Source organism: Apteryx rowi, unplaced genomic scaffold (assembly GCF_003343035.1).
Source record: "Apteryx rowi isolate R43461 unplaced genomic scaffold, aptRow1 scaffold_354, whole genome shotgun sequence".
Lineage (NCBI taxonomy): Eukaryota > Metazoa > Chordata > Aves > Apterygiformes > Apterygidae > Apteryx > Apteryx rowi.
The window spans coordinates 844,252-869,867 of record NW_020450019.1 but is presented as its reverse complement, the minus strand read 5'-3'; the positions used below and the strand labels follow the sequence as shown (position 1 = coordinate 869,867).

Below are 25,616 nucleotides of genomic sequence, written 5' to 3'. Positions count from 1 at the left end.
CCTTCCCGCCCTTTCCGCGCGCCCTCCGCCTTCCCGCCCTTTCCTGACGGGGCGCACGCAGCCGCCGGCGACGCGGGGGTTTCCTCCTCGTAGGAAACCGAAGCGCTTCGGGGGTCCCCGGCTCCCCCCGACGCCGCTTTCCTTTTCCACCCACCCCACCCACACCCTCTCCCCGCTTTTTTTTTTAATTATTCTTTTTTTAATTTTGTTTTTTGTTTTTGCTTCGCACCCCACAGGCCTCCAGGGTGCTCAGCTGGCGAAGGGCGGCCCCGCTTCGTGGGTGCCAGCCGCCCTCCCGGGGGTCCCGCGCAGCTGTGCAGCTGCCCCACGGTAGGAAAACTTCCACGTCGCTCTTCCAGAGCGTGCAGTGAAATCTATTTTTGTGTGCAAGCGCTCAGAAGTGCTGTTTCCTTTCCTAGCCCACACAGCTGGAAACTATGGGTGTGGGGGGGTAATAGGTGCAGGTATTGGCTGTGGCCTGCGTCTCCGCTCCACASACACACAGAAACTGCCCTATAACCACAGTGACGTCCTGGCTGGTGTCTCCACGCTGTGAATACTGCTAACTTTGACAAGGTAACTGCAAGCTTTGCACGCCAGCATATTCTTAAAGTGCTGGTTGCTGGAGCAGGTTGTTATGGGAGATCTACTTTCAGCTTAAAAACAAAAAAACATTCCTACCGCTTGCTGTGAAAAAAGATTGAAAATAAGACCTGGGCATATCCTGTTGGCTCAAAAACAGAACAGAATGCTGCATTTATTCAAGTACTTCGTGGTTTCTAAGCCAGTTGCATGTTTTGGAAGACTTGCTTACAAATTTTAAACTCCTGAAAGCAGAAATATTGTGCTTCTAGAATTTGCGTTACAATAGCATATAGAAAACATACATGAACAYGGTGTTAAAGGTACTTATATTTGACCAACAGTGGAAATTGTGAGATGCTCGAGATCAGAAACTGTGGTCAAGCCTTTGGTAATTAGCTACATCGTATTTACATTATAGCCTCAGATCGTGCCAGTGTCCAAAAATGATTTAATAGTATTTGCATTAGCAAATATGGACTCAGCTGATGTGGGAATTATAGTTATTTTTATACATAGCAGTAAAAGTTATAATTCAATGCTTCCATGTAAAAGTTATGAAATGAAGTTATGAATTTAAGGTATGGATTTTCTTTAATAAGGCATACAAAAAATAAGTATAAAAAAGAAGGTCTCAAAGACACTAAATTATTGAAGGAAAATACTCAGGTAGAAAACAGTTTTACTCAAGCCTGTTGGTATTTTAAACTAGTCACCCTCTCATTTTATGTCATTCATAACTCCTTGCCCTACTGGATGGGTGCACTGCCTCATTATTTCACTTCTCTCTCTTTGTAGGGGAGCCGTGTCCCRCACTTCACTCTTCATTAGACCAAGATACTATGTCTCAACTGGCTGGTTAAGGTGTAAGAAATATGTCAGAGTTCTCATTTTTAATATCCTTGAGTTGTTGAAYAGCTTGTAATTAGGACCACCTCAAGAAGGTCCAGCATTCCCCTGTGTTGAGTGTTTTCAGTTTTACTCAAAGTTAACATTTTACGCTTATGCCATGTAGGCAAAATGATTCAGTTCTTAACGTGTCTGCTATAAACTAGTCATATCTCAATCTGAACATCCTCTGTTCCAAAGGATGTTTATACCCTACTGTAATTTAACTGTCCTACACAGCCCTTCATTATCCAACTTGTTAACTGTTGTAAAATAGTATCTTTACTATGAAGCTTTGTCTGCAGTTTTGGATCTCTGTGTACTCAGGCTTCAGGTCTGTGTTGTTAGTCAAATGACTCAATCCTTTCAAAGTGTATGATATTTCTAAGTCACAGGCTGTTAAATTGTCACTATAGATTTGTGAACCTCAGACAAAAAGTGGCTAGCTGAAAGAATAGAGTAATAGAAGTGGGGGGGGGGAGAGGGTTAATAGGGCAAAATGTGAAGTCGTGTATTTATGAATTACCAGGTATTTTTACCAGCGACTAGAAGCCCTATTGGTTGAAAATGATAGAAGAGAAAAAAAAATCTATGGTAAACTTGTTGATCCTGGTGTGACTAGAGATTTGATCATGAAAAAGGCAAATATTTTATCCTAGGTATTATGCAGAGATTTCCAGTAGTACAGGGTCATATGAATGACACTGTACAAGGCTCTGGAAAGGCATTATCTGGAATGTAAAGCACAAGCTTTGTCTCTAAGTTGAGTGATCTAAAGCAGGGACAATGCAAAGGAAGGCTGCTATGAATGCAGTGCCAATTTTGATAGGCTAACCAATTCATGCTCTTTTTATTTCTGTCTCTAAAATAAAAGCAGAGAGAAGACATGATCAATTCTGTAATTATATGGTGGTAAATATGTGAGGGAAAATAACCATTTAAATTAGAGGACAAATCTGGCTATAAGAACAAATGGCTATGAATAATTGTGGGCTGGAAAACAGAAGGTTTCTAATCATCAAGGCAGTAGGCTCCAGAGCTTCCAGTAGTTTAATGAGAGCAAGAAACCTTCTCCTTACTTAAAAGACATGACTAGTTCAGGAAGGGGAAATACAGGATTGTCCAGAATAGCAGAGAACTGGGCTTGTTTATCCTGAATGTCTTTTTTTTTTTAACATTGCATTCACAGAATCTTTTTAGATGTGATGGAAAAGCACCAACTTAAGGAGCAGTCTTTGAGATGGCACAGAAAGTAAGTATGAGAATCATGTCTCCTTGTTGTCTAGTTATCACACACCAGAGCCATGATAATGGGCATTCACACCATTCAGTTCTGTGTCTTCCAAATGATCAGGTAAGATCAATATTTAATTTCCCATTTTATTAACATCTAGATTTTGCAGCTGCATGAGTGTTCTTGCCGATTTCTGTAGGACCCCTTTGTGGAAATGTACGTATTCAAAGAACAATATACATTAAATCTCCATCGATCTTCTGAGAAATGAATGTTTTGGGGCAAGTTTAAAAACTATAAATGAGTTGCAAGTCAAAAAAAAAAAAACCAAAAAACCCAAACCCAATATGATGAATTAAGTAGAAAACTGTAACAAATAGATGCAGAAATAACTCTAAGGGTCCAGAAGTACACCTGACTAAAGTCATAATGAAAACCATCAGTGAGCCTTTCATATGAAGTATTTTGGTTTTGATTTTTTTTTTCTTTTCCCCCTTCCCCCTCTGTGTGTCTTTGGCTCATCAGAGTCTGAAGCTGGAGGCACAAAATACATGTTGATGTCAAAGCATACCAGGTACTGACTGTTCTGTGCTGATGTTCTCTGCTGATTTGTGCTGATTTGGTATCTAGGCCAACAAGAATCTTTTTAGGCCTTTTCTTGGTAAATATCTCTGGGCTTTGGTTTAAAAAAAAAAAAAAGACTATTTCTTAGCTACCATATAAATTAAAGACTGCATTGGGCTGGTACACCTCAAACTTCCTAGGGCAGACAGAGCTTCTTTCCAGACTTTTATTAGATGTGCAGAAATGATCATTTAACAAGCTCCAAAATCTTTTTCTAGTGAAATTCATCTTTGCTTGAATTTATTAAACAATTTTGTAAATTGATTTTCTTCTATATAGCAAAGCTATTTTGTTTAAGAAAAACAGCTAACTTTATAAGATTAAAATAAAACCTAATGTTATCTCAGTCATCTAATTTTAATGTACAGTCCAAACAGTGTCATTTATGAAAGAATAATGCAAAGAAAGCAGCATTCGTATAACAGTTGTGAGACTACGTTATCGTATTTAAATGATGTGTAAACAGAACCAGGACAAATTACACACAAAGGAAATTAAGTATATAGAAAAGACCTTGTTCTTTCATGTGTGTGGGCATCATAGCATGCTATTGCCACACAAATTCAAATAAAGTCTTAAACTACTGTGCTCTATATTGTATATATATAAAAAAAAAAAAGTCTGCCAACACAAAATAGGTGTGTCACCCTGTTAAACTCTTTATATGACTAGCTGTTGTCCTTTGAATGACCTGAACTAAGTCGTCGTACATGGCTTTCAAGCAATGTTTTGGGTATTAGCGCCTGTTATGGACTTTGAAGATGAAAAACTCCCTAAAATGTTAAGCAATATCTTTGACTGCGCTTCTGCACTGTGTTATGGATCCACTTATGTCACCGGCAACCCCTTCATGGAGGGGCTTGTCAAATGGCTTCCCGCATGAGAGTGCTCAGGGAAACTGGAGGAAGTGGAGGACACTCTTCTTGTCTGATACATATGCAAGTGGAGACGTGTGGTGGAGACAACTGTTCACCTGGAACATGCACCTGGGAATCTATGGGATCCTCCGACTTCCTTGGCAATGAACGTGAGAGTGTGTCTGAACCACATGGGGGGAGGGGGGGAAATCCTTGTGAGGCTGTCCAGGCAGCCCTTTAAAGAACTGCTGTTTGATTCCCACTCCTGCGGCAGTGAAGGAAACTCAGCCCCAACAAATAGGACACACCTGGCAGTGCTGAGACACAGAACAGCCTGACACTATGTATTTTTGGTTCTTCGTAGAAGCCTCAGTGTGTTACAGCTCTGAGAGTCTGGGCACTCAAAACTGCATCCCTCTCTCTCTTGCTGATGCAGCCCCTAAAGAAGTGTCACCCTCATATTTCAGGATTTCTCCCTGTGCAGTCTACCTGGTCCCTAGTCCTGGTCGTGCCTCTTTGGGGACCTATTATGGGGCTTCTTTATGAGGGCATGTCATGAAGCCATTTCCGATGATGAGGCCTGTGAAGCTTGTTGGGGATGTTTTTTCCAAAGAGCAGGGTTTCAAATTTTTTTTTCTTTTTTTTTTGGTCCTTCAGTGTTTTGTGCATAGGTGTATGCCCTGCTCTCCCTCCCCGACATTCACCTTCTGCCTGCACTGTTTTTCAGCGCTGTGCACTGATACCAGCTCGGGATTTCTGCTGGAGGTGTCTTGGCTACAGGTAGGGCACCCGGGGCTTTGGCACGCAGGTGCTAGAGGGGAATGCCACGCCTGGACCAGTGCAAAGCTCATGTTCTGAAGGCGTTCTTCAACACCTGAGGATATTTGCACTACTTACGAGATGGCTGCGCTTTCCTCGCCCCGCAAAAACGCGCGCTTCGCCCTCCGCCACCGGTTCCCCTACCGCCTTCCCTCCCGGGGGTGCCGCGCAGCCCGTGCGTGTGTGCGAGGCGAAGCGCTGCCGGCCGAGCCCACCGACAAGCCCCCGCTCGGCCATGGCGAGCTCCGCCGAGGAAGGGCTCCCGGAGCGCGGCCGCGGGGGCCCGGCGGCGGCGGCGGCGGCGCCGCTCTCCGCCGCCCGGCGCCGCTCTCCGCCCGCCGAGCGCCGGCGCCGCGCGGGGCCGGATGTCACGGTGCCCGTGGCGGGCGGGAGGCGAGGCCGGGGAGCTCCCGCCGCCCGCACTGACAGTCCCCGAGCCCGGGCGGGCACGTGGAGCCGGGAGCCGCAGCCGGAGCATGGAAGGTGAGAAACGACCCCGCTGCTTCTCCGGGGGGGAAGGAGCTGCCGCTCGCGGAGCCCCCGCTCCTCCCCGCTGACCCTCCTCGGTGCGCTTGTAGCGTCTGCACCGCGCTCGACCTCGCCTTTGGTCCCAATCTGCTCCTTCTTCAACGCTTTTTGCAAACAGATTGCAGCTTCTGGAGGAGAAATCTAATTGCGTGTTGCAATTAAACAGGAAACGAACGAGGCTTTTTTTTTTGTCTGTGTTTAATTTCAGAAACATCACAACATGTATGATGAAGTCTGGTTTAGAGCCTGCTTTATCTACTGTTCGTATTCTAGATTTTAACGAATTAAAGGGCGTGTTGGTTTCTTTTGCAAGTAGAAACTGCATGCAACTTTCAGAGCCAGTAAAAAGCGTGTTGCAAGTTAATCTTGGGCTACAGGATAATTAGCTTTTGAAGAAAGGCAAAATTACTGTAACTTTTAACAAACCTGATAAAAAGCTTCGCGGAGTGGCACTCATTTATTATTTCAGAGGTGGCTATTCTTACTATACTATTTTAAATCATTTTAAAGGCTCGAGTTTAGATTCTGGCTTGTCTCACTAACTTGAAGTGTTTTTTTTATTTTAAGCTAGATTCAATTGCTTGTTTTTTAAAAAAGTCATCTCTTTGCTAAAGGATTTTAAAATGTTTGTTTCTATAAAAGTAATTATTTAAATACAATCTGACTCAATTCAGAGTATCACAGCTTGAGAGCTGTAAAGAATGTTCTGAAATAATGGGTCTGGTAGCAGTTTGGCACTTAAAAATGCAATTAAATTTTCTTGGTCGATCAAGTCAGGACCCATGTACATCTTTTGTGGGAGATGAAAGCTCTTTAGGTGTGTCAGTAACCTTAGTCTCTGAGAAAATGGGCATGTTTCTGCTATTCTAACTAATTATTTTTAAAAAATCACCCTTTTGTCTTCCTATTTCTTGTGCGCTTCAAGTTAACATGGAAATTATTCTTCAAGTTTTAGTGTTGCATGTGGGGCTTATAAAGTGCAGTTAATGTGTCTGAAGTGTAATAAAGCTTGTTATGTTTGGGGTTGAAGTTATGTAAAAGGTGGTGTTACACTGTATCATCTCTGGATACAGTAACTGCCATATGTCCCTGTTTTCATAGGTCTTGCATAAAATCGTAGTTCCACTGAAGTAAAGGGGAAATTTGCCATTGAGAAAAAGGAGCAAGATTTCTTTCCTTGATTTTTCACTGTGTTCAGCGTGAGGAGTTGCAGGTTACTGATTGGGTAGTGGGTACTTGCAAGAGTAGGTGTTTGAGAACTGGGTCCAGCAAGCCAGAATGTGCAATCTTTACTTGATCCCATCTCTGCATGGCTAGTTTATTTTGCCAAAGATCACAGGAATCTGACCATATGCTATCATTTCCACTTTTTATACTGGCGTGAATATGTTGAGTTACTAAAAGATATTCCACTTTTTTTTTTTGTTGAACATATCCTACAACATAAGCTATAATAGATTATGCCATTTTGTTATAGTGAAAATCAAAATGTTACCCTTAGTTACATATTGCTGATCAGCATTTCTTCCCCAAATGGTGTGTGCACTTAAAATGCCTATACCATTTAAGATGATATGTGGTACATAAGAGTAGTGGAGTATTAGAGGCCCTATTACTAAAAGCATGAAGTGTTTATTTCTGAGAAATATATTGGCTGAAAGAACATCTGAATATTGCTATACTTAGAATTTTCAAGCCTTTTTCAAAATGCATCTTGCATTTCAGAATGAGCTAGAATGGAAAAAGCAGGAAACAGTTTATTCTSCTTTTTTTATATGATAAACTGCTCTGAAACTTGAAATATTTCAGTCATTTAAAGGAAACTGAATAGTAATAGAAACAAGAATGCTTTAAAATGAAATAACAAAAACTAATAACAGTTCTCTGAGATTATGAGAAAAATATTATTAGGAACAATGATATAGTCTGAAAGGTTTTAAAAAAAAATCTTTATTTCATAAAAGATGAAGCAGGCTTGGCTACTTTCTTCAGAAAGCTATTGAGACTGTAAATGCTGAAGAAGGCCATTGAGTCAGAAAACTAGATAGGCTTTCTCTTGTTAAGAGTATAACATGGTTTGAAGGTGAAAAATGTGCCAGGGCAAGAGAGGTTGGCCAGTGCACATAACAAAGACATTGGTTCTGCTGGGGGGATTTAGTGATAAGGCTGTGGGAGTCTGACTGTAGGGCAGAGGCCCAGATTATTGTATTTTTATTTTGACTTAAGACCATGTGAAGACAAGGAAACTAGCTTATTTGCTCTACATACAGTGATAGCAGGGCTAATTGTGAATGGAATTTGAAAAGATTTGACCTTTGGAATGCTGTTGGATTGAAAAAATACGGCTGGTAATACAATAGCAATGTTCTGATTTTTGCTTTGGAGGCAAACAGGTAAGACCATAATAATTCAAGTTTTGCCTCTTGCTCCACTGCCATCTACTGTATTGATATTAGAAGGATATTAGTGGTATAGTTTATTTGAAAAATGCCCTTTTTTTGGTGAAAATGCAGTTAGATAGTTTTGTGGCTTCTATTAACTGATCAAATGCCGGAATAAAACATTAATACAATTAGGTATTAAATGCCATAACACTACTTTAATAAGCTATTTGAATATTTTTGCTCACTTTGGCTATTGGTGTAGAGCGCAGGATGGTTAAGGATAGGTTTCAAAGCATATGAATTTTACTTCTGCTTTGTAAATGACCATTGTGCGTCAGCTGCAATATACACGAGACAAGTAGATTCTTTCCATGCACCCTAGTCAGTGGATCTCTTTGAAGTTTGGAAAGACTAACGTATTATGTAAGTGATTTCCCTGTTTGTGCTTTTCTGAACATTAGGTAAAGATATGATCTTATTTGTATAGAATTGGGGATGGAAACTTCCCAGACTTTCTCCTTCTAACACATTTACGTGACACGGAGAAGGTTTTGGCTTAAAATACTTTACTAAGAAAAGAGACCTGAGGTTAAATACTAAGAGACCACTAAGGTTGTAAGAAGCTTCTTTGAAAGAAGGCTAATACCGTAAAGAAAGCAGGTACAGATGAGTGGATATTATGTGTTTAAAAGTGATGTGAAGACTGGGATGTTTGTCAATGGAGAAATGTTGCACATTATGTCATTATTCTTGTCTTTTTAGAGGGTTTGTACTGCCCAGAAGCTCATCGTGGACAGGAATTTGTAATGCTCAACAAAATCTAAATAAATACACAGAGACAAGCTCTACATTAGAAAGATCTGTGTCTGAGAACTGGCTAAGCAAGTCCTGTTATGGCATTGCATGGTTCGTGCAGTACTGTTCTATAGCAGTTATGCTGCAGTTATAGTTCAAAGAGGTGCTTGTGAAAGAACAGGTTACTGACTAGCAATGGTGTTGCTTTGAGTCCTAAAATACAGTAGCTTGTGCTGATACAATTTACTGAATAAGCTATAGCAATGTATGCATCTGTAATGGAATGACTTGCTAGGGAGAGGTCCTGGTTTGAATGCAATAGTTTCTAAAACAGCATATTGATACAGAAATAGATGCAAATTTATCTTAATTAAAACAGCTTCCGTGGGACTTTAATTTTTCTTTTCAAGACCTCCTGACAACCCTTGGAAGCACAGAATTGTGGTGGAATTATGAAACCACACCTGCAAGCATGTGGAATGCATCCTTTTTACTAAGTCCTGGAGCTTTGACTAGTTAACAGTCCTTTATCAGTCAAATGGGGCTCCTGCTCAAAACTTTTGCATGTAATTAAAATGGAGTTCAAGTATTTCAGAATAAGGAATATTGGATTCTCTTGCCCAAAGATTAATCATTTGTGTAATCACAAGGATTTGTGTAATTTTAATATCTATTTATTGATGTAAAATAAAATCAGTGCTAAGGAGATTTTTGCTCATTTACCGTATACTGACTGGTGTTTTCCCGTCAGTATTTGTAGTATAAATTGGTCCATTTGCTTCTTTGTACCTCATTTTTCCCAGTATGATAAAATGAAACAAAGACAAATTCAAAGCCATAACCATGGAGTGTGGTGGTGTTGTTGTTGTTGTTTTTCTTTTAAATACAGACTTAGTAAATATTTGAACACTTTTGTTGTTTAACTCCATGGCTCCGTTTATGACACAAGTTAATGTGACATGCTTAGTTCTAATAAAAGAGACATAATGCAAAACTTCATTCATGCTAAATGTGTGTGAAAGGATAGGAACCCTGATTTAATTTTAGGATACACTTCCTAAGCGCTAATGATAGCTTAACAACTCCTCTGTAGTCAGGAGTTATACCCTGAAGAGTTTAGACCACTGCTGGATGGCTTGAATCATTAATAAGCCCATCCTTAAATGCATTTTTTTTTTCTTGCTGCTCATTGCTAATAGCTAGTTAAGAGTAATGGGAACTACATACATAATGTAACTCTTAGCCCCATTATTGAAAAATAGAAGATGAACACTTACATTTTGGAGACTATAAAACCAGACATTTAAAAAGCTTTGTTGGACAGATCTGTTGCTTTTTTCTTTTCTGAGCTTGCTTTTATTTTGTTGGATCAGCCCAAGTTCTATTCATGCACAATTTTTGGGGTAGCCTCATCTGATACTAGGCTTTTTTACTTTATAGTTAATAGAGCTTTATATTTTGATGTTGCAGAGACCACAAAAATGTTCCATATGAAGTGGTGGTAAAGATAGATAATTATGGGGTAAATGTCACTAGTGGTTAACACCTCATGGCCACTGTATGTGTATTTCTGTTATGTAACTGTCGGGAATGAGTTTGAGTTCTGGAGTTATTATTTATGCACAAAGATGATAACAGATTTTCTGATATGTTAAATTAAAAAAAAAGGGGGGAGGGGAGAAGGAAGCAGGTAGCTGTGACACTGTTAAGAAAATTAACCCTGCCCTCAATGAAATCTCATGACAGCAAGACATCAAGTAAAGACTTATCTGGACAGGCCAGATCTGTACCTCCATTAGATTTGACACTGCCTAAATTTAGGCAGTGGAGCGGGAGACGTAAATGCCTGCAGCTTATGTTGACCTAAGAGATCTACTGAACACTCAGCGCTTTTGAAAACAAGGCCACTTATGCAGTCCTCTACACGTTTTTTTTAATTCTCACTGTATGATCACTATCAGAACTTCTAAATGGAAATTAGATTTGCATTCCCCTTAAAATCAGGTAGCTTTAGTAAAGGCAATAGGGTCTTTGGAATTTGGAATTAAATTTTGGAATTAAATAAAAAAGGAATTTAGAAATATCTTGTACTTTATGCTCTATAGAAATTCACATCATATAGATTTTCTATCACTATGCTGTGCTTACAGGGTGGAAGATGAGGTGTTAAATAGAAAATGTAAGTTATTTTGTTCTCTAATTTTCAGAAGTTAGAAAATAACGTTGGTTCCTTTTTTTGGACACATGACAATGCTCAAGATATAAAGAAGTTGTACAATTAAGTAACAATTGTTTAGTAGGTATTTTAGAATTTTGCTCTTTCAATTTTGCTTGATGTCAGGAAAACAGGAATATATAAGATTGGAATACTGTTATATCATGAATGGTTTTAAATGTTAAGCAATTCAGACTACTTTTCTGTCTTTTGCAGATTCACAGGCAGGTATGGACCTAAGTAATTCTCAGGAACAGCCAATGGCTGCAGGTACTATGTTTTTCAAGTTCTGATTTTTTCATCCTCTCCTGAAAATAATAATTTTAAATGGAGGAAAATACAGGAATTGCAGCTTGTTCAGACTCCCAGGAAACTGAATAAGTCATAAACATGAAGATGGACATTAAAGGAAAAAAGTATATTCCAGAATTGAAATAAAAGAATGCAAGTTCAGTATAAGATTGAAAAACAATACTAAAGAAAAAAAGACTGTATAGTAGGAAAGGAATGTTTTCAGAATAAAGATGTAAGATTTGTTAGGGATGCAAGAATAACTGATTCTTTTGCTTAAATGCATTTTTGAAAAGCTGAAAACAGACTTTTGTGTGAGCTGGACAGTGTTTTACTTTTTAGCTAATCGGAAATAAAAGCTTTTTTCAGATTCAATGTAATATTTAGCTTGAGAAGAAATGTTTATTTTACTATCCAAGTGTTCATAAAACTAAAACAACTTTAAATGTTGCTTTGAATTTTAAAAGTTTACAGGATTGTTTGGAGAAAACATTGTCAGTTTTATTTTTTTTAAACAATAGCTGAAACTTACAGGAATATGCAAAATGTTGAGTTGATCAGTATAATATTTTTATGAAAGAAATTTTGGTTGAAAAATTCCACTCAAATTTTATTATATCTGCAAGTACGGTTTTCCTTCAGATAAGAGGCTTGGAATACTGGGACATGCTGCTGCCGCAGTGATGAGTAGAAAACTTTCTGATAATGTTGATGTTTAAGAACACATGCGTGAAATAAGCCTAAAAGTCCAGTTGTGTTCAAGGAGGCTTCAAATTAAACACGTGCTTCAGCAGGTTCTTGGACTGGGGCCAGAGCAATTAACATTTTGCCCCAAATGAACAAAGTTGTGATTCCTTTTCCATGCTTTGAAGAGCTTGCTTGCTTACTTGTTATCAGCAGTTATTGGAATGAATAAAACATATAGTTACGTATACTTAATTTATTCCTGTTTTGTTCTCAGTTAGAACAATCTCCAGAATAGTTAAATGTAAGCAAAAGCTGAAGAGTTATTTAAAGATGTGTACTCTGTGTAAGGGCTTTTATACACTTTTTGGAGATCTAAGCAAGTTGAAATCTAATGCATTTATAGAAAGATTGTTATGAGCATTGTGAACAATATCGGGAGTTTGCAGATACTTTGAGGTAATTGCCTAGAAATGTTSTTGGAGCATAAATCGTTAATTCTTGTTTTCTACAATTCCATTTTTTCAGAAGGACAGGAGGTTTTGAAAGACTGTAATTTGAACAAATCCCAGGAAATGGAAAGTATGGATAATGTGGAGGAGATGAAGGAACGCAATGAGTCTAACGAAGAAGCAGCAGGTAAAGTGGGGATTGAATGATGAAAATTAATAGTTATGTTTTGTCTTCTTTTGCTCATCTGATTATGCTATGATAATGATCAAAAAGTTTATTCTGGATCATGGCTCTCTTTTACCTGCATGCCTGTGAAAGGAGTAAAGATATGATTACAGTTTAGAACACTTTAACATTTGTTCCTTGATAACATAGAGAGGAGCAGCTATTTTTTAATCAGGAAACCTCACATGCATTGGATAAAGGTCATTTATAACGGATCTATGAAATATGGATTAAAAAAGTGTGCATGTATGATGAGCTCTTCTAATGTGCGTCATAGCATACAGACTCTTTAAGAAAAGTGTTTCTTCCCCTTAGAGTTTTTAACATACTATTTGCCTATTGGATCACAATAGGGAGGAGAAAGTATTTTTTTATGTCATCATGAATATAATGTTTGGAGGTATGAAAAAGCTTCAGATAGAGAGATGTGGAATAAACCAATTTATCTGATATGTGGGTAGTGAACTGCATATGGACTCGTTCTCCCCAAAGTAATCTTATTACTGAAACTAATTCACTAAAACTTTTGTTGGAGAAAAAAGTAGTTTGCCTATGACAAATGCATGTGTTAGGACAGCACTTGTTTATCACTATTATTAAGCTACTCTGACATCTAAAAATAATCAGACAAATTTCTTTTTTCTTGGAAAGACAGGACAGGTTATTTCAAATTCATAGAACAACTCAGCCTTGTACAATTAAAAATGTAGAGGTAATCCCCTACTTCAAACTATGGGGGAAGAAAAGGTTGGTCAGCTCTCCATGTTTATGGTTTAATTCAAAGAGTAAACACTTTCTATTCATCTCTTAAGGAAGATAAAGATGTAAGTAAAACATTAAAACAATATGTAGTACCTTTATTTTAAAAGAGAACCTACATGAATGTATCTTTCTGTTCATCTTTAAAAATTGTTAGGACCTCTTAAGTGAATAGATAAAAGAAGCAGATCCTGCACTCTCAGCAGCCTTACAGGACTTGGCGTCCAGAGTTCATATAGGGAAATTGCAGATATGCAGAGCTAGAGGCCTTGAATTTCTTCCTTGAGGTAGAAGCTCATAAACTGCAATCACAGCATTAATAAACATTCCTGCCAGTGAGCTGAGTGTGTTCATTTAAGCCAGTTCTCAACCACAAACAGTGAAAAATGCTGCCTGGTAGAGGATGTGGTATATATACTGAGGAAAAGACATGCATGGTTTTACCAGTTTCATGTTGCCTCTCAAGTACAGCATGTCCATGGAAATATACTAGTGTCAAGGCAAATTATGTCTGTGGCTTTGGTTAGTAGTTTTCTGAGGTAGGGTTTACATATCACATAAATCAAGTAAATCACTAAAGGATTGTCTCTGTTTTGGTCACCCAGCTAGCCTTGTTTGTTCCCATAACATAAATGTTATTTAATTTTGGATTAAAACAAAATATTCAAATTCTGAACTTCTGAATTATTAAAAATAAAACTTTTATCTATTTAACAAAGCACAAAATGATACAAAAGCTGAAGAAAGTGCACTAGCGAAAGAGATCATGCTAAGGGTTAAATTCATCTCACTTAGGTACATACAGCGCTGCTGTCTATAACTGGACTAGTATCCGGCCTTCCTTGACAGTCAGTGGAGAGAAACGGTGTGCACTCATTTGGGTGCCTGGCTTAGGATGAACTGTCTTGCGTCCCCAAAGAGGCTGCTTCTTATGAGGACTCCTTCTATTGTCAGTGGAGAGTAGCTCAGTGTAGATGTCTGCGTTGTAGAATCTTAACTTGGGCAGATGAATTCCATTTTGCTTGCCCTAAAAAGCAAACTAACCCTCGTAAAGTGAATATATAGCATTCTCCAGAATCACAGAATAGAAATATTGGTATCAATGAAGGCTATTTGGAAGCTAATTGCCTTCTGCCTACACCTGAAAAGTGTAGCTGTTAAAAAAAATTCTGATATTTGGTACTTTGCCAGATGAACCATTTCATAAATTTGTGTATATCTTGCTGTGATCCACTAATATGCTCATTATATATTAAATTTGAAGAGAGAAAGAAACAAACAGAAAAGTTTATATGTAGTTCTCATTAATCATAGTATCCACAATCCCTTCCTTTTGTGAGTGAACAATTCCACTTCATTATCTGTACTTTCACAGTTCATCGTTGATGATAGCATACTACACAGCAAATTCTCCTTTTTTACCCTGAAGCCATGCATGATCCATGCCCACAAGGGTTGCTCCGTCTACTGAGGGCCATCATAAGAGCATGAGGCCACTGTCTGAATAGTGAGATCGAGCAATTGATAGTCTGCTTTCCCTCGCCTTAATATATGTTTGTAACAGTATTTTTCATCAATATGATTATGTCTGAGTTTTTTTCCATGTTTCATGGTTAAGCATTCATACTCAGTGGTAATCATCTAGATCCTTAGCTATACTGTTGTTTTGTGGCTCTTGCATTATTAATGGGGGTCACTGAATACATCCTGGGAACTTGCTCTGAGACTTTGAACAGAAGATGGAGACTGGTCAAATCTAGATGCTGTCTAACTCTAGTTTGGTGGAGTCTTTTATGTTAGGTCTGCAGAAAGGGATACTGCAATCCTATCAAAAGGCTATAGAAATTTCCTAAAGGTAGTAAATAAACTAGTGTATAGCATCAAAATGTCATTAGGACTGGTGCTCTTTTGGTGAAAAATGCACTTTTGCAGCTAACAATTTCAAATTTGTACTTCTCCATGCACATGCAAACACACTGGCTGACTGTTTTGTTCGTTCTGTCTCTGTCATAACCCATAGAGTAAGATTCCTTTCAATGAACGCAATTCAACCTGTCATATCATACGCCCCTTCTGAAAGGGCTTCAACTATGATGATTGCTAAGTATAGGGCAAACAGTTAGACTATAGTAATATATTAATTAAAAGCTTGATGGAGAATAAAAAAGYGAAAACCTTCTTTTGCCCCAAGGGAATTAAGCTGCATGCTGTGGTGCACATGGTGTATGCCTGTGTACAACCATAAAGATACACTGTTCCCATGATGTTTCCTGTATCTAGTCAGAAAAGAGACAAGTAATGAGACAGATACCCGGGGAAGGATTTCGATTTCCCTTGCTGCTTTATGCACACCCACTACTGCAACCTTGAGTGGCCAAATTTGAAGAGTCCTTAATTTAAAAATTAAATTAAAAAAATACATTCTTTCCCATGGGAGTCACAGTCAAGTACAAGTGTTTAATTATGTCTTAATTCCCTCATCTGTTGAGGCAGACAACTTTTTCAGTGTTATGAATGTTAGCTAGCTTTCATGGTTGTGAAATAAAAAGAAATAGAAGCCACATTTGTGGTTTATGGATGCTAATTGCTGCTGCATTTAGGTGTGTGAAAGGGGGCGGTTAAAAGGCTGGAGTGAGACAGGAGAGGCTGACAAACCCTCGCTTCGACGCACACTGAGGTTCCAGTGGTGCTGTTAGCACACGCACTTATCTGCTTGAAAAGGAAGTGCCGTTTTTTATCAGAATATTACATCTCCCAAGCCCAGATCGAGCCCTACCGCTCATGGGACTCAGGGGTTATCTCACAACATCAGCAGTACTTTGCTGCAGAAGTTCACTTAACAGGGGATTTCTGTAAGTGTTAAAACCAGGCAAGGAGTCTGCACTGCTTAACTGTGTCAAGTCTCTGTGCTTTGGTGGCTATGTATGAACTGAAAGTCGTATCTTAATGTTATCAACAAAAGATCCTCTTGACTTTGTTTTAGCTCTACAGTACTGTACTGTCAACAGCAGGAATGCTGCCAAGCATGTTCAGTGACATCAACATGAGTTAGTGTCACCTACGGCTTGTAAATGATTGACATCAGCTTGGATTATCCTGTGCAGTCAGTAGCCCAGAGCACCTAGGGCTGAGAGATATGGAAACTCAGATTTTCTGACTGCCTTGAAATAGTCAGAAAAGTGCAGTTATTTCCTTATTCTGTTTAACCCATCATAGTTAGCAGGAAAATAAAATGGTTTGCTTTTGGGACATCTGGCTGTCAGTGTCAGCTATCAAATAAGACAAAGCTCAAAAGGGGAATGGATACACAGTGACATTCAACAGATTACRGACTTCTTTCCATAACTTTTTAAAGCATGTTTTTTTCACTTGTTCTACAATGTGTAACTTGCAGATTCATACAAAATAATTCCTTGAAATAAAAGGAGGGAGAAATACTTATTCCTTTGGCTTTGAAGTAAAATCTAGACCAGGGTAACTGAGTTGATTATTACTTTATTTATTTTCCGGTACAGCATACAGCAGTAAATGAATGGAGGTGAGAAAATGGCCCTAGGAAGTCAGATCACATGTCACTGTAGAAAATAGTCCATATTTTGAAACACGGACTGATGGAAAAGAGAAATTAAGATGACTCGTGTTTTGCCTCCAGACTAGTCTATGCATTTGGCACAAAAGGTGTGAGTTTAAGGGGCAGGTCTACTATTGTTTGTGCTGCTGGAGAAGTGTTGGAAAGCAGAAATAAATCCACCAGAGTCAAAACTCAGTTAAAATGCAACAAGTGTTTCCGTGAGCGTTGGAACTAATGAAGCTTGGTTTTCAGTGGAGTTGTCTTGTGGCTGATTGACTTTGAATTGAATTATGCAGAGTTGCAGTGTGAGCTCAACGCTATATTTTACTTCTGGTACTTCAAGCTAGCTTTCCCATATTCTCAGCACCAATTTACATCATGCTACATTCACGTGCTCCAGTTCTTATTCCTATTTTTGTTCCCTCTGCTGCTATGCAGGAGCCGTTATGAACTTTGTTTAATGCAGAGCTGTAAGTGTTCTGAGGAGCCAACTGACTGGCCTGGAATTGCACGTATTGTTGTTGAACAGTATGTTGTTGTCTCACCTGCCAAATGCACCAAACACAACTGCCTGTTTCTCCTGATGCTGGAGCACCACCTCCAGGAGTGGTTTCAAGAGATGCGTGTGCTCCTGGGCCATCAGCAGGCCAATTGTCAAAGCTGAGTAATTTTGAGAAACCTTCCCCTCTGCCAAATAGAACTGAATTTAGCATTTGGGTCCAAATGTTATTAAAGGAACAGAGAGTGAATGGATAAGCCTCCATAGAAGACCAGGCTGAAAATAATAATTAGATATTTAATTATAAAAATATAAAGTTGGAGAGGGTGGATTTGTGACCTAAAATTCAAGCCTCTAAATCTGGAATATTTAGTACTAGAAATTCTTTTATGGTTGAGTGAAAGGGATATATTCAATTTTATGAAGATTGTGGTGTTCTAGTTTTTAAGCAACATCTTAAAAAAACAAGCTCCTGGCTTCAGCTTATGGGTATTAAAATTCCACTGATATTTAAGACGAACAGGTTTCCCTATTTTTTTGTTCAAAATTCTCTCTTCACTCCGTATTTATGTTTTCTAGTATGAAACACATGACAATAGTGTATCCCACTGTAATGAAGGCTTTTGGAAAATGAATTCAAAAAGGCTAAATAAAGCTATACTTTCAACTTCTCAGATTTGAAGCTCATTTGAAAAAGCAGTTGACCAGAGATGATCATGCCTGAGTGGTCATATTAGTAATAGGTCCCTTGATATAACTAATGAAGGCGATTATCTGAATTTAACATGTGGCCTTTTTCAGTCTGACTGTTAGGTCCAGATGTTCTCTGATTAACTGTCTAATTGAAGTCTGATTTAACGGTTGTGATTGTATCAGGCTTTCTGGACTTTAGGAATTGTAATTTTAGAAATGTTTTCTATGACTTATGTCATCTTAACTGTAACAGAAGGGAACTCGTACAGTTTCATCTTGTTCTGTGTATGTTGTTGGGTTTTTTTCTTTTTTTTAAGAGGGAGGCTTTAAAGATAAGATACTAAGGTTTGAAAGGATAATGTTAGCAGGTGTCATAAATGAAGCAAAATTCATCTGGGAGGGCATATGGAAAAACCTGGGCACTGCAGGCCATGGAACGTGGGATGCCTTTCTGTCTGATTCAGTATTACTCTGTGCTCCTGTGTAATACTAAAGGATATGGGCAGTTGAGGAAAAAAGGCAAAGTGATTGACACTTTTTGTAATAATAAAAAAATCCCATGATAACTTTAGCGTAGTACTAATCCTAGTTTTCTAGTCTGCAGTCATATTCTGTCTCAGGTAATAACATTCAGCTTCCCCAAATTCTTTTTGTAGTGTCAGTTAGATGCATTATTTCTCATTTCCTTCCCTAAACCATGGCCTAGTGCTGCTTGGTGCTGCTGTACAATTGTCCTGTTTAATTCCAGTTCTGGTAGCACTCAGTTTTGGATAACATCTTTCCTTTATCAGTGTTTCTGTTAAGTATCATTTTAACATATTTTAAGAAAAAGCTCTAAAAAATGCTAGATTGTTATTGAAGGGCATACAGTTGATAATAGATGGGAAATATCAGATATGAAATTGCAGATCTATATAGGAAGATAGATCTTTATAGGGAAAAAAACTGTATAGCTTTGAATAAAATGCTTTAAGAAGCAGTTAGTTTTAATTCAGGTCTTCTGGCTCACATGAGTTTGGAGCACATGATGTGTGTGGGTTTTTTTGTAATTAATTGTATAACATAAATTATATTCTGTTTTGATGATAGAAAGACACTGGTATTAATGAAGTAGAAGATGCACATCCAAATGCTTGGAAAATGATGCCTGATTTTTTTTTGCAGTTCTCAGTGCTGCATTTCAATGTGGCTTGTTTCTATTTTTGTTTCAAGTAACAATAAAAACAAGGAGACTAATTATCATAGAGCATGCATTCCACAAAGGGGAATTATGAGAGTTTCTCTCCTATTCTTAGAAGTGAAATTTCCACCAGGTGCATACTGCACTGGTTCATTTAGGAATTACCCTTCAAGTATGTCTTATACAGTGTCTAAACAAAATAGATATTTGTTTCTGTAGAACATAGATATGGACCAATAGTACTAAGAAGTTAAAAATACTGGAAGGGACGAAGATAAAAATGAAACAAAAAGCCAGCATTTCCAAGTAATACTTTTTGGTAAGCTGAAGAAACTAAATCTGTGGATTTCCAGTGCCATGTAGAACAAACCTACTGAGTGCAGTACTTGAGATTTTCACTGCAGAAGAATCTGCTTTGGCCTGTAAGGAATGGCACAAGAAGGGCATTTCGACTATGAGGATGCTGGAGTGTGACAAGCTCCAGTCTCATCCACTCTGTACTTGTAATAGGAGAGAATACACGTGTATTTTTAGCAATGAAGGAGAGTATGCTGCTGTATCTTTGCTACTATTGTTACCACTATCTAAGTTAAAGCTGATATTTGGAGATTGCTTCCTCCTTTCTTAGCAAACAAATGATCTCATAAAAGCATTTCTGCCATTGTCATAAACTGATCTTGTCACTGGAATCAGTGGAAGAAACAAGGCCTGATTGGGCTAAAAAGTCCTTTCTCTTCCCTAGAATTGATGTCTGCAGTGGTATTAGAAGAATGATAAAGGGAAGAGTTGCTTTGCCTCTGACAGTCTTGCCTCTCTTAAAAAAAAAAAAAAAAAAAAAAACCTCATCTTGCTATTGTGGCACTTCACATTTTATAACCTTAATGCTTTTACATCTCCATTACTTAGTCTCCAAATTTTCAATATAGATTGGTCATGTAAAATTGTTCTCCTCTTGTTATTTGAGCAAAAAAAGTAACTTAGGTATAGCATTGATTTTCAGCTTAGAGTTTTGGTTGGATGAACTGCAAACATCACTTCAAGTAGTCATTAAGGAATTTTGGTTTTTTTCTTATTTTCATGACATCTCTCCCACACATTGTGTTAATTCCATTATATATGTTGCGTTTCTCATAGATATGCAGGATTCTGACTTTAGTTTGGAAACTCCACTGACTTTTTCAGTTTTGCAGGGTACATCAGTTCTATTTCAAGCTGATTTTGGTAAAGGAATCTCGCATTCTATGAGGGGACAAAAACTAGTATGCGTACAGTAATGTTTTTTTACTTGTACTAATATTTCTGAGGACAAGTTGTGGAGATAAGCTGTGATTTATCAGTTAATACCTGTCAAATGCAGGTAGTCACAAGAATTCTTCAGTACACATATACATGAGACTCCCTTCTTGTTCTTCAGTAGTCTAAGCATCTGAATCCTATTAACAGCTGTCAAAACCTGGTAAACTATTTATATGCTTTCACAATTTGTTTAATTGGATAGTTAGGAAATGGCATACAAGAAAAGCTTTTCTTTTTCTTTTTTTTTTCMTTTTTTTTCCTTTAGTCTGGTTGAACATCTGTAGCATTAGGGGCTCATTATCTCTGAATTGGCATAGCAAATCAGCAGCATCATTAAAATGCCACATTAAGATGATTAAGTTTCTTTGTTATCCAGTTGACTTTTTGCATGTGCTGAGGATTTCATGATTATGACCCCACTCCTTGTAAAACACTTGAGCAACATCACCCTTTTGTGCTGTTGTCTTTAATGGCTTCTGTTTTTTATTCTTTGTGCTTTTCATAAGACTACCAGCAAACTTTGCTTAACAACAGCACAAAACTTGCATTCTTTTCTCTATATTTGATGCCAAGGTCTTGTATTAAATATGGCAACTGGAGGGTTTTCCTTCTGAGATTCTCTCTTAGAGAGAATCACTAAGATAACACTCCAGCTTCTCTTAATTGTTTGCTATTATTGACTTCTTTTTTTTATTCTTGCATTTTATAGAACATATACATGCACTGTTAGTGTGGTGACTCAGTTTGAAGTTGCCACCACAGCTTTATTTTGGATCTTTTCCAGAACCCATTGTTTTTACAGTGTTTCAGGTGAAACAAAAATATTACTTTGGAGTATGTCTTTCATCTTATAATCATCTCCCCAGGAAATGAAACCATGTGCATCAGCCTTAATGCATCAAGCTAGTGCTTTGTTGTGTAAAATCTACAAAATTTTTTCTGCAATGTATATTACCTTCATGAACTGCTTCAAGAAAAATAGTTACCTGTGTTGGACACATGAATGATTTTTCCTCTTTTAACTTCTTTACTTTCCTAAGCTCAGGAAGGATGATAACACTTCTCTTTTCAACCCAGGGAGCCTTGCTCGTATTGTTAGGGATAACTGTGGTGCTCTTCACTTAAATTTCCCTTTTCAAGTTGACGTGACAGCCACCTTCCCCTTGGTTAAGGAGGACCAGCCTGGAAGCTCACTAATCTAATCAGAAGATGTTGATGTGCTTTTTAAGTGATAGATACAAACTTTTCCACAGCTCTGCCATTCTCTTGATCTCAAAGTGTTCCCTGTGCGTGCCAGTATACAAAGCAAAAGTCTGGGACTAAAAGTGGAATTGGGTTGCTTCAGACCTTTGCACTTGGTTAATTTTAAGCTGATGGTACTGAGCCATCTTTTCCTTGGGCTACTTTGTACCAGAGCTTTCTTCTGTATCATTGTCTTCTCTCAACAGGTCAGAAAGGCCCAGTAGAATCACTAGGCTCTGAACTATAACCAGGGTGCTGGGTTAGAAGAATTCCAACATTTCTACTCTACCATTTACTCAGTGAAAAAGCCTCTTCCCTAATAGCTTCTGCTATCTGTTGTTTTCAGTCATCAGAAGTTGAATTTTTCCGTTGAGGTTCTTTAAACGCCTACATGCAAACTGAAAAGCACTCGAGCTTTGGTGGGATATCACCGACAGCTGGAGTGGCAATGATGGTTTGGGGCGGGGGGGCAGTGGTGGAAAAGCCTTGATCAGAACTCAGGTGCATCCTTCTCATTTACTATAAGAAAACAAAAACACTGCCAGCAGTCAGAATACAATATGGAAAATGCAAAGGTAGTTATTTTCCACTGCGGAACCGTAGGATGGCTTCCCCAGTTTATGCCAGTCAGCAAGTGCTTGCCAGGTGGAAATCAAGATGACATTCATGCTGTACTAYATGAACACTGACATAACTCTGTAAAAGAGTGAAAAGTTGTGAACCATGAACTTGTGGTGAGAAACAGTAGAAAACGGTAGAAAAGTCCTCTCAATTGGAGGTTACAACTAGTCCTCCACTGTTAAGCAATTATGCTTAATACAGATGAAAGGTGAGACGTTAAATAGAAAGTGGGAATTGAAATCACTTCTGAAAGTACCAACAAGGTGCAGCTGCAATGTGTACTTCCTTTTAACATTCTGTGCAGGATGTGACAAATTATTTTGGAACTGCCTCCTTTTTAGAAAAAAAGCACATTATTTTGGAAAAGAGATTCTGTTGAAAGCTTCTTTTAGTAACTGGCAATAAATTTTCCTTAAAATGATGGAAGTGGATGCTTAAATTAACTTTAGAAAGAGTTTTGAGAGCAGGATCACCCTAACACCCTGAGACACAAAGTTGGTAGCGGAAGCTGCATGCAGAGGAAACCCTGTTTCAGTGGAAATAGGAGTCAGGATGTGAAGCAAGGCTCGTACTGAAGCAGGTGCAGAGAAAAACGGCGCATTTATAGGTGAATCTGGGCGTCCATGTGACTCTCTGAGCAAACATCAAAGACTGCGCAAGTCCTTCTGGGATCTGGACAGCCAACCCTAATGTTGAGCTCTAAAAAATGCCTTACAATAGGGGGATAAAAAGCACACAATATGGAGAAAAAACAGCCTTCTTTGGACAACATCATCTGGGGAAAACACTAAAAGAAGTCTCTTGGAGTTTTCCACACTACCATGGATTCATCCATAGGATGAAGCAATTATCAGCCAGTTGTTTCTCCTACCCCCCTTTAGCCCGAGGTAAGGTAGATTGGCTGGACTTGGTGCAAACACTGAAGAAAAAGGAGTGATTTTTGTCCCTAAACTATAGCTGAAAATTTTGATTTCATGAACGTGTTGGTTGTCAGATTTTTATTTTCCAGTGCTTCTTTTATGTTGCCACCTCATTTTCGCTATCACCCATTGTTTGTTCTCTGCATTTGATGTGGTTTATTACTCAGAACCAGAGCTAATACATATTCAGTAGTCCATGTTCTATACTTTGGAGAAAGGACAAGTGATTAAGTGCCATATTTAACTGTCTAACCCTCAGTTTGAGAGAAGAGCAGGTGGCCATGAGAACAATACTTTCAAACAGGAAACTATATATTTTATGTCTTAGTACTTTTCTTCACTTGGTAGCTTGAGGCATAACTCAAGTTTCAGGCATAACCCAGCTCCTGTCTACGTAGAAAATCAGCTTTAAGCTGAAAATATCTGTCCTGCCAATTGGTAAGGTTTTAATGCAAGTGCTAGTAATGATAGAGTTAATAGTGGAAAGGAAATTCAGCCATGTAAGTCAGGAATCATCAGCTGTTTATATAGTGTGACCAATTTGCTTATATTTTTACATGGGAGCATTATTGTTAGTAAATTATTAGCTACTTGTTCCATTCCCATCTTGTTGTGAAATTGCATTAATCCAAGAGAACGTCTTTGATTTCCGGTTTTCTCTGGAAACTGCTACAGGTCCAGGAACCTACTCAAAGGTATATTCTAGAAGGAGATCCAGCAGGCCTTGCATGCTGCTCTTCAAATCTTTTGGGGTTCTTTGCCACACACTTGCAATGTGTCTTTGGACAAATCTTTTAACATTTTGGGGACATATTTATCTATTAGGAAATCTTTACCCTGTCTTTGCCTCGTTTTATTCAAATAATAATCTTACAATATGGGTATCAATATTATTGGATGCTCCTCAAACATTTGAGATCTTTGGATAAAAATTACAATTGAAAGTGAAAATTAGATTACTGATTAGGATTACTGATGACAATCAAGGTAAAAGGGGTTCTCTTTACTGTGCAATACCATGGGAACACTGGAAGTCTTATACTGGATCAGACATTTTTATATACATGCTTCAAGCACCACAGGTTTCACTTGAATGCATAAGAATCCTTTTAATTTGCAGCCTTCTGTATTTTGAATTCACAGCAACATTCCATGACACTAATTTCTGTAGGCTAATTGTGAATTGTGTGACAGTATTTTCTTTTGAATCCTGAACAGTACCCTGCGACTGCAATAGTAGAACTATGTACTGCATTATGCTTTTATAATCTGTAATTTTGATGGATAATTTCCTTCTAATCAACAGGCAGGTCAATATTTTTAAAGGATATCTCATTACAACTATTATCAAATAGACATGACCCATGAAGATTCATGTCTCAACTGCATTTCTTTATCTCTGAGTTTAAGTAAAACATGTAGGATGATTTTTAATGTAATATTGTGTAATTTGCTGTGATTTTTTTTTTCTGAGATACTTTATGGTGTCTAAGATTAGCTTTTTTTCACTTTTGTGCTTTATGTTTTACCTGCAGATGATGTGGTTAAAGTGAAAGGTGAATACAGTGAAAGAGAGGAGAGTGCTTTAAATTCAGAGCCTATGGAAAATGCAGAAGAATCTGAAATACCTTACGCCTATCCCAGAGAATATAATGAATATGAAAGCATTAAACTGGAAAGACATTCTGGTTCATATGACAACATCAGGCCAGCTAGTGGAAAAATGAATTGTGATATCTGTGGATTAGCCTGCATTAGCCTCAATGTCTTGATGGTTCATAAGCGTAGCCACACTGGTAAATATCCCTATATTATTCTTGCAAGAACTAAATACTGAAAGGGTGGTTTGTAGTATAGACTATTTGTTTAAAAGGAGGATACCAAAATCAAGATTTCCTCATTCTGTCCCTGACTCCAGCTGTGATCTTTAAGCAAGTTACTAATTTTTCTGTGCCTCGCTTTACTCACCTGCAGAATAATATCTTTTCCCTTATCAAGGTTGAATGTAAGTAAAAGCGCGTTTGTGAGGCATTTTAAGAATTTTGGATGAAAGGCACTATGTCACTTAAGTATTTCAGTCACAAAACAAAAGTTAGGTTGTTTTTTGTGCTGCCATTTCCAGTCTGTGCATTGTATTTCTTTGTGCTATAATTTGGCAACAAATGCATGAGCATCTTAGGTTTAGACCTTCAGTAAGGTGAGGTGTGTGTGTGTGCGTGTGTGGTTTTGTTTTTTTTTTTAATTGCTAGCATGTTT

General features: G+C 38.1%; 1 protein-coding gene across 5 annotated transcripts in view; it reads left to right on the top strand.

The window, feature by feature from the left end:
- Nucleotides 1-4,943: 4,943 nt before the first annotated feature.
- Nucleotides 4,944-25,616, top strand: part of IKZF3 (IKAROS family zinc finger 3) — a 38,410-nt gene continuing 17,737 nt past the window's right edge. For 2 of the 5 annotated variants that reach the window (XM_026072960.1, XM_026072956.1), the window contains exons 1-4: nucleotides 8,250-8,339; nucleotides 11,143-11,196; nucleotides 12,430-12,540; nucleotides 24,896-25,156. In XM_026072960.1, coding sequence (XP_025928745.1) covers nucleotides 8,288-8,339; nucleotides 11,143-11,196; nucleotides 12,430-12,540; nucleotides 24,896-25,156 — 478 coding nt within the window. In that variant the 5' untranslated portion in view covers nucleotides 8,250-8,287. Of the gene's footprint in view, nucleotides 4,966-5,409; nucleotides 5,488-8,249; nucleotides 8,340-10,869; nucleotides 10,891-11,142; nucleotides 11,197-12,429; nucleotides 12,541-24,895; nucleotides 25,157-25,616 lie in introns of those variants that run through there. The other 3 variants (XM_026072959.1, XM_026072957.1, XM_026072958.1) reach the window with 3 other exon arrangements.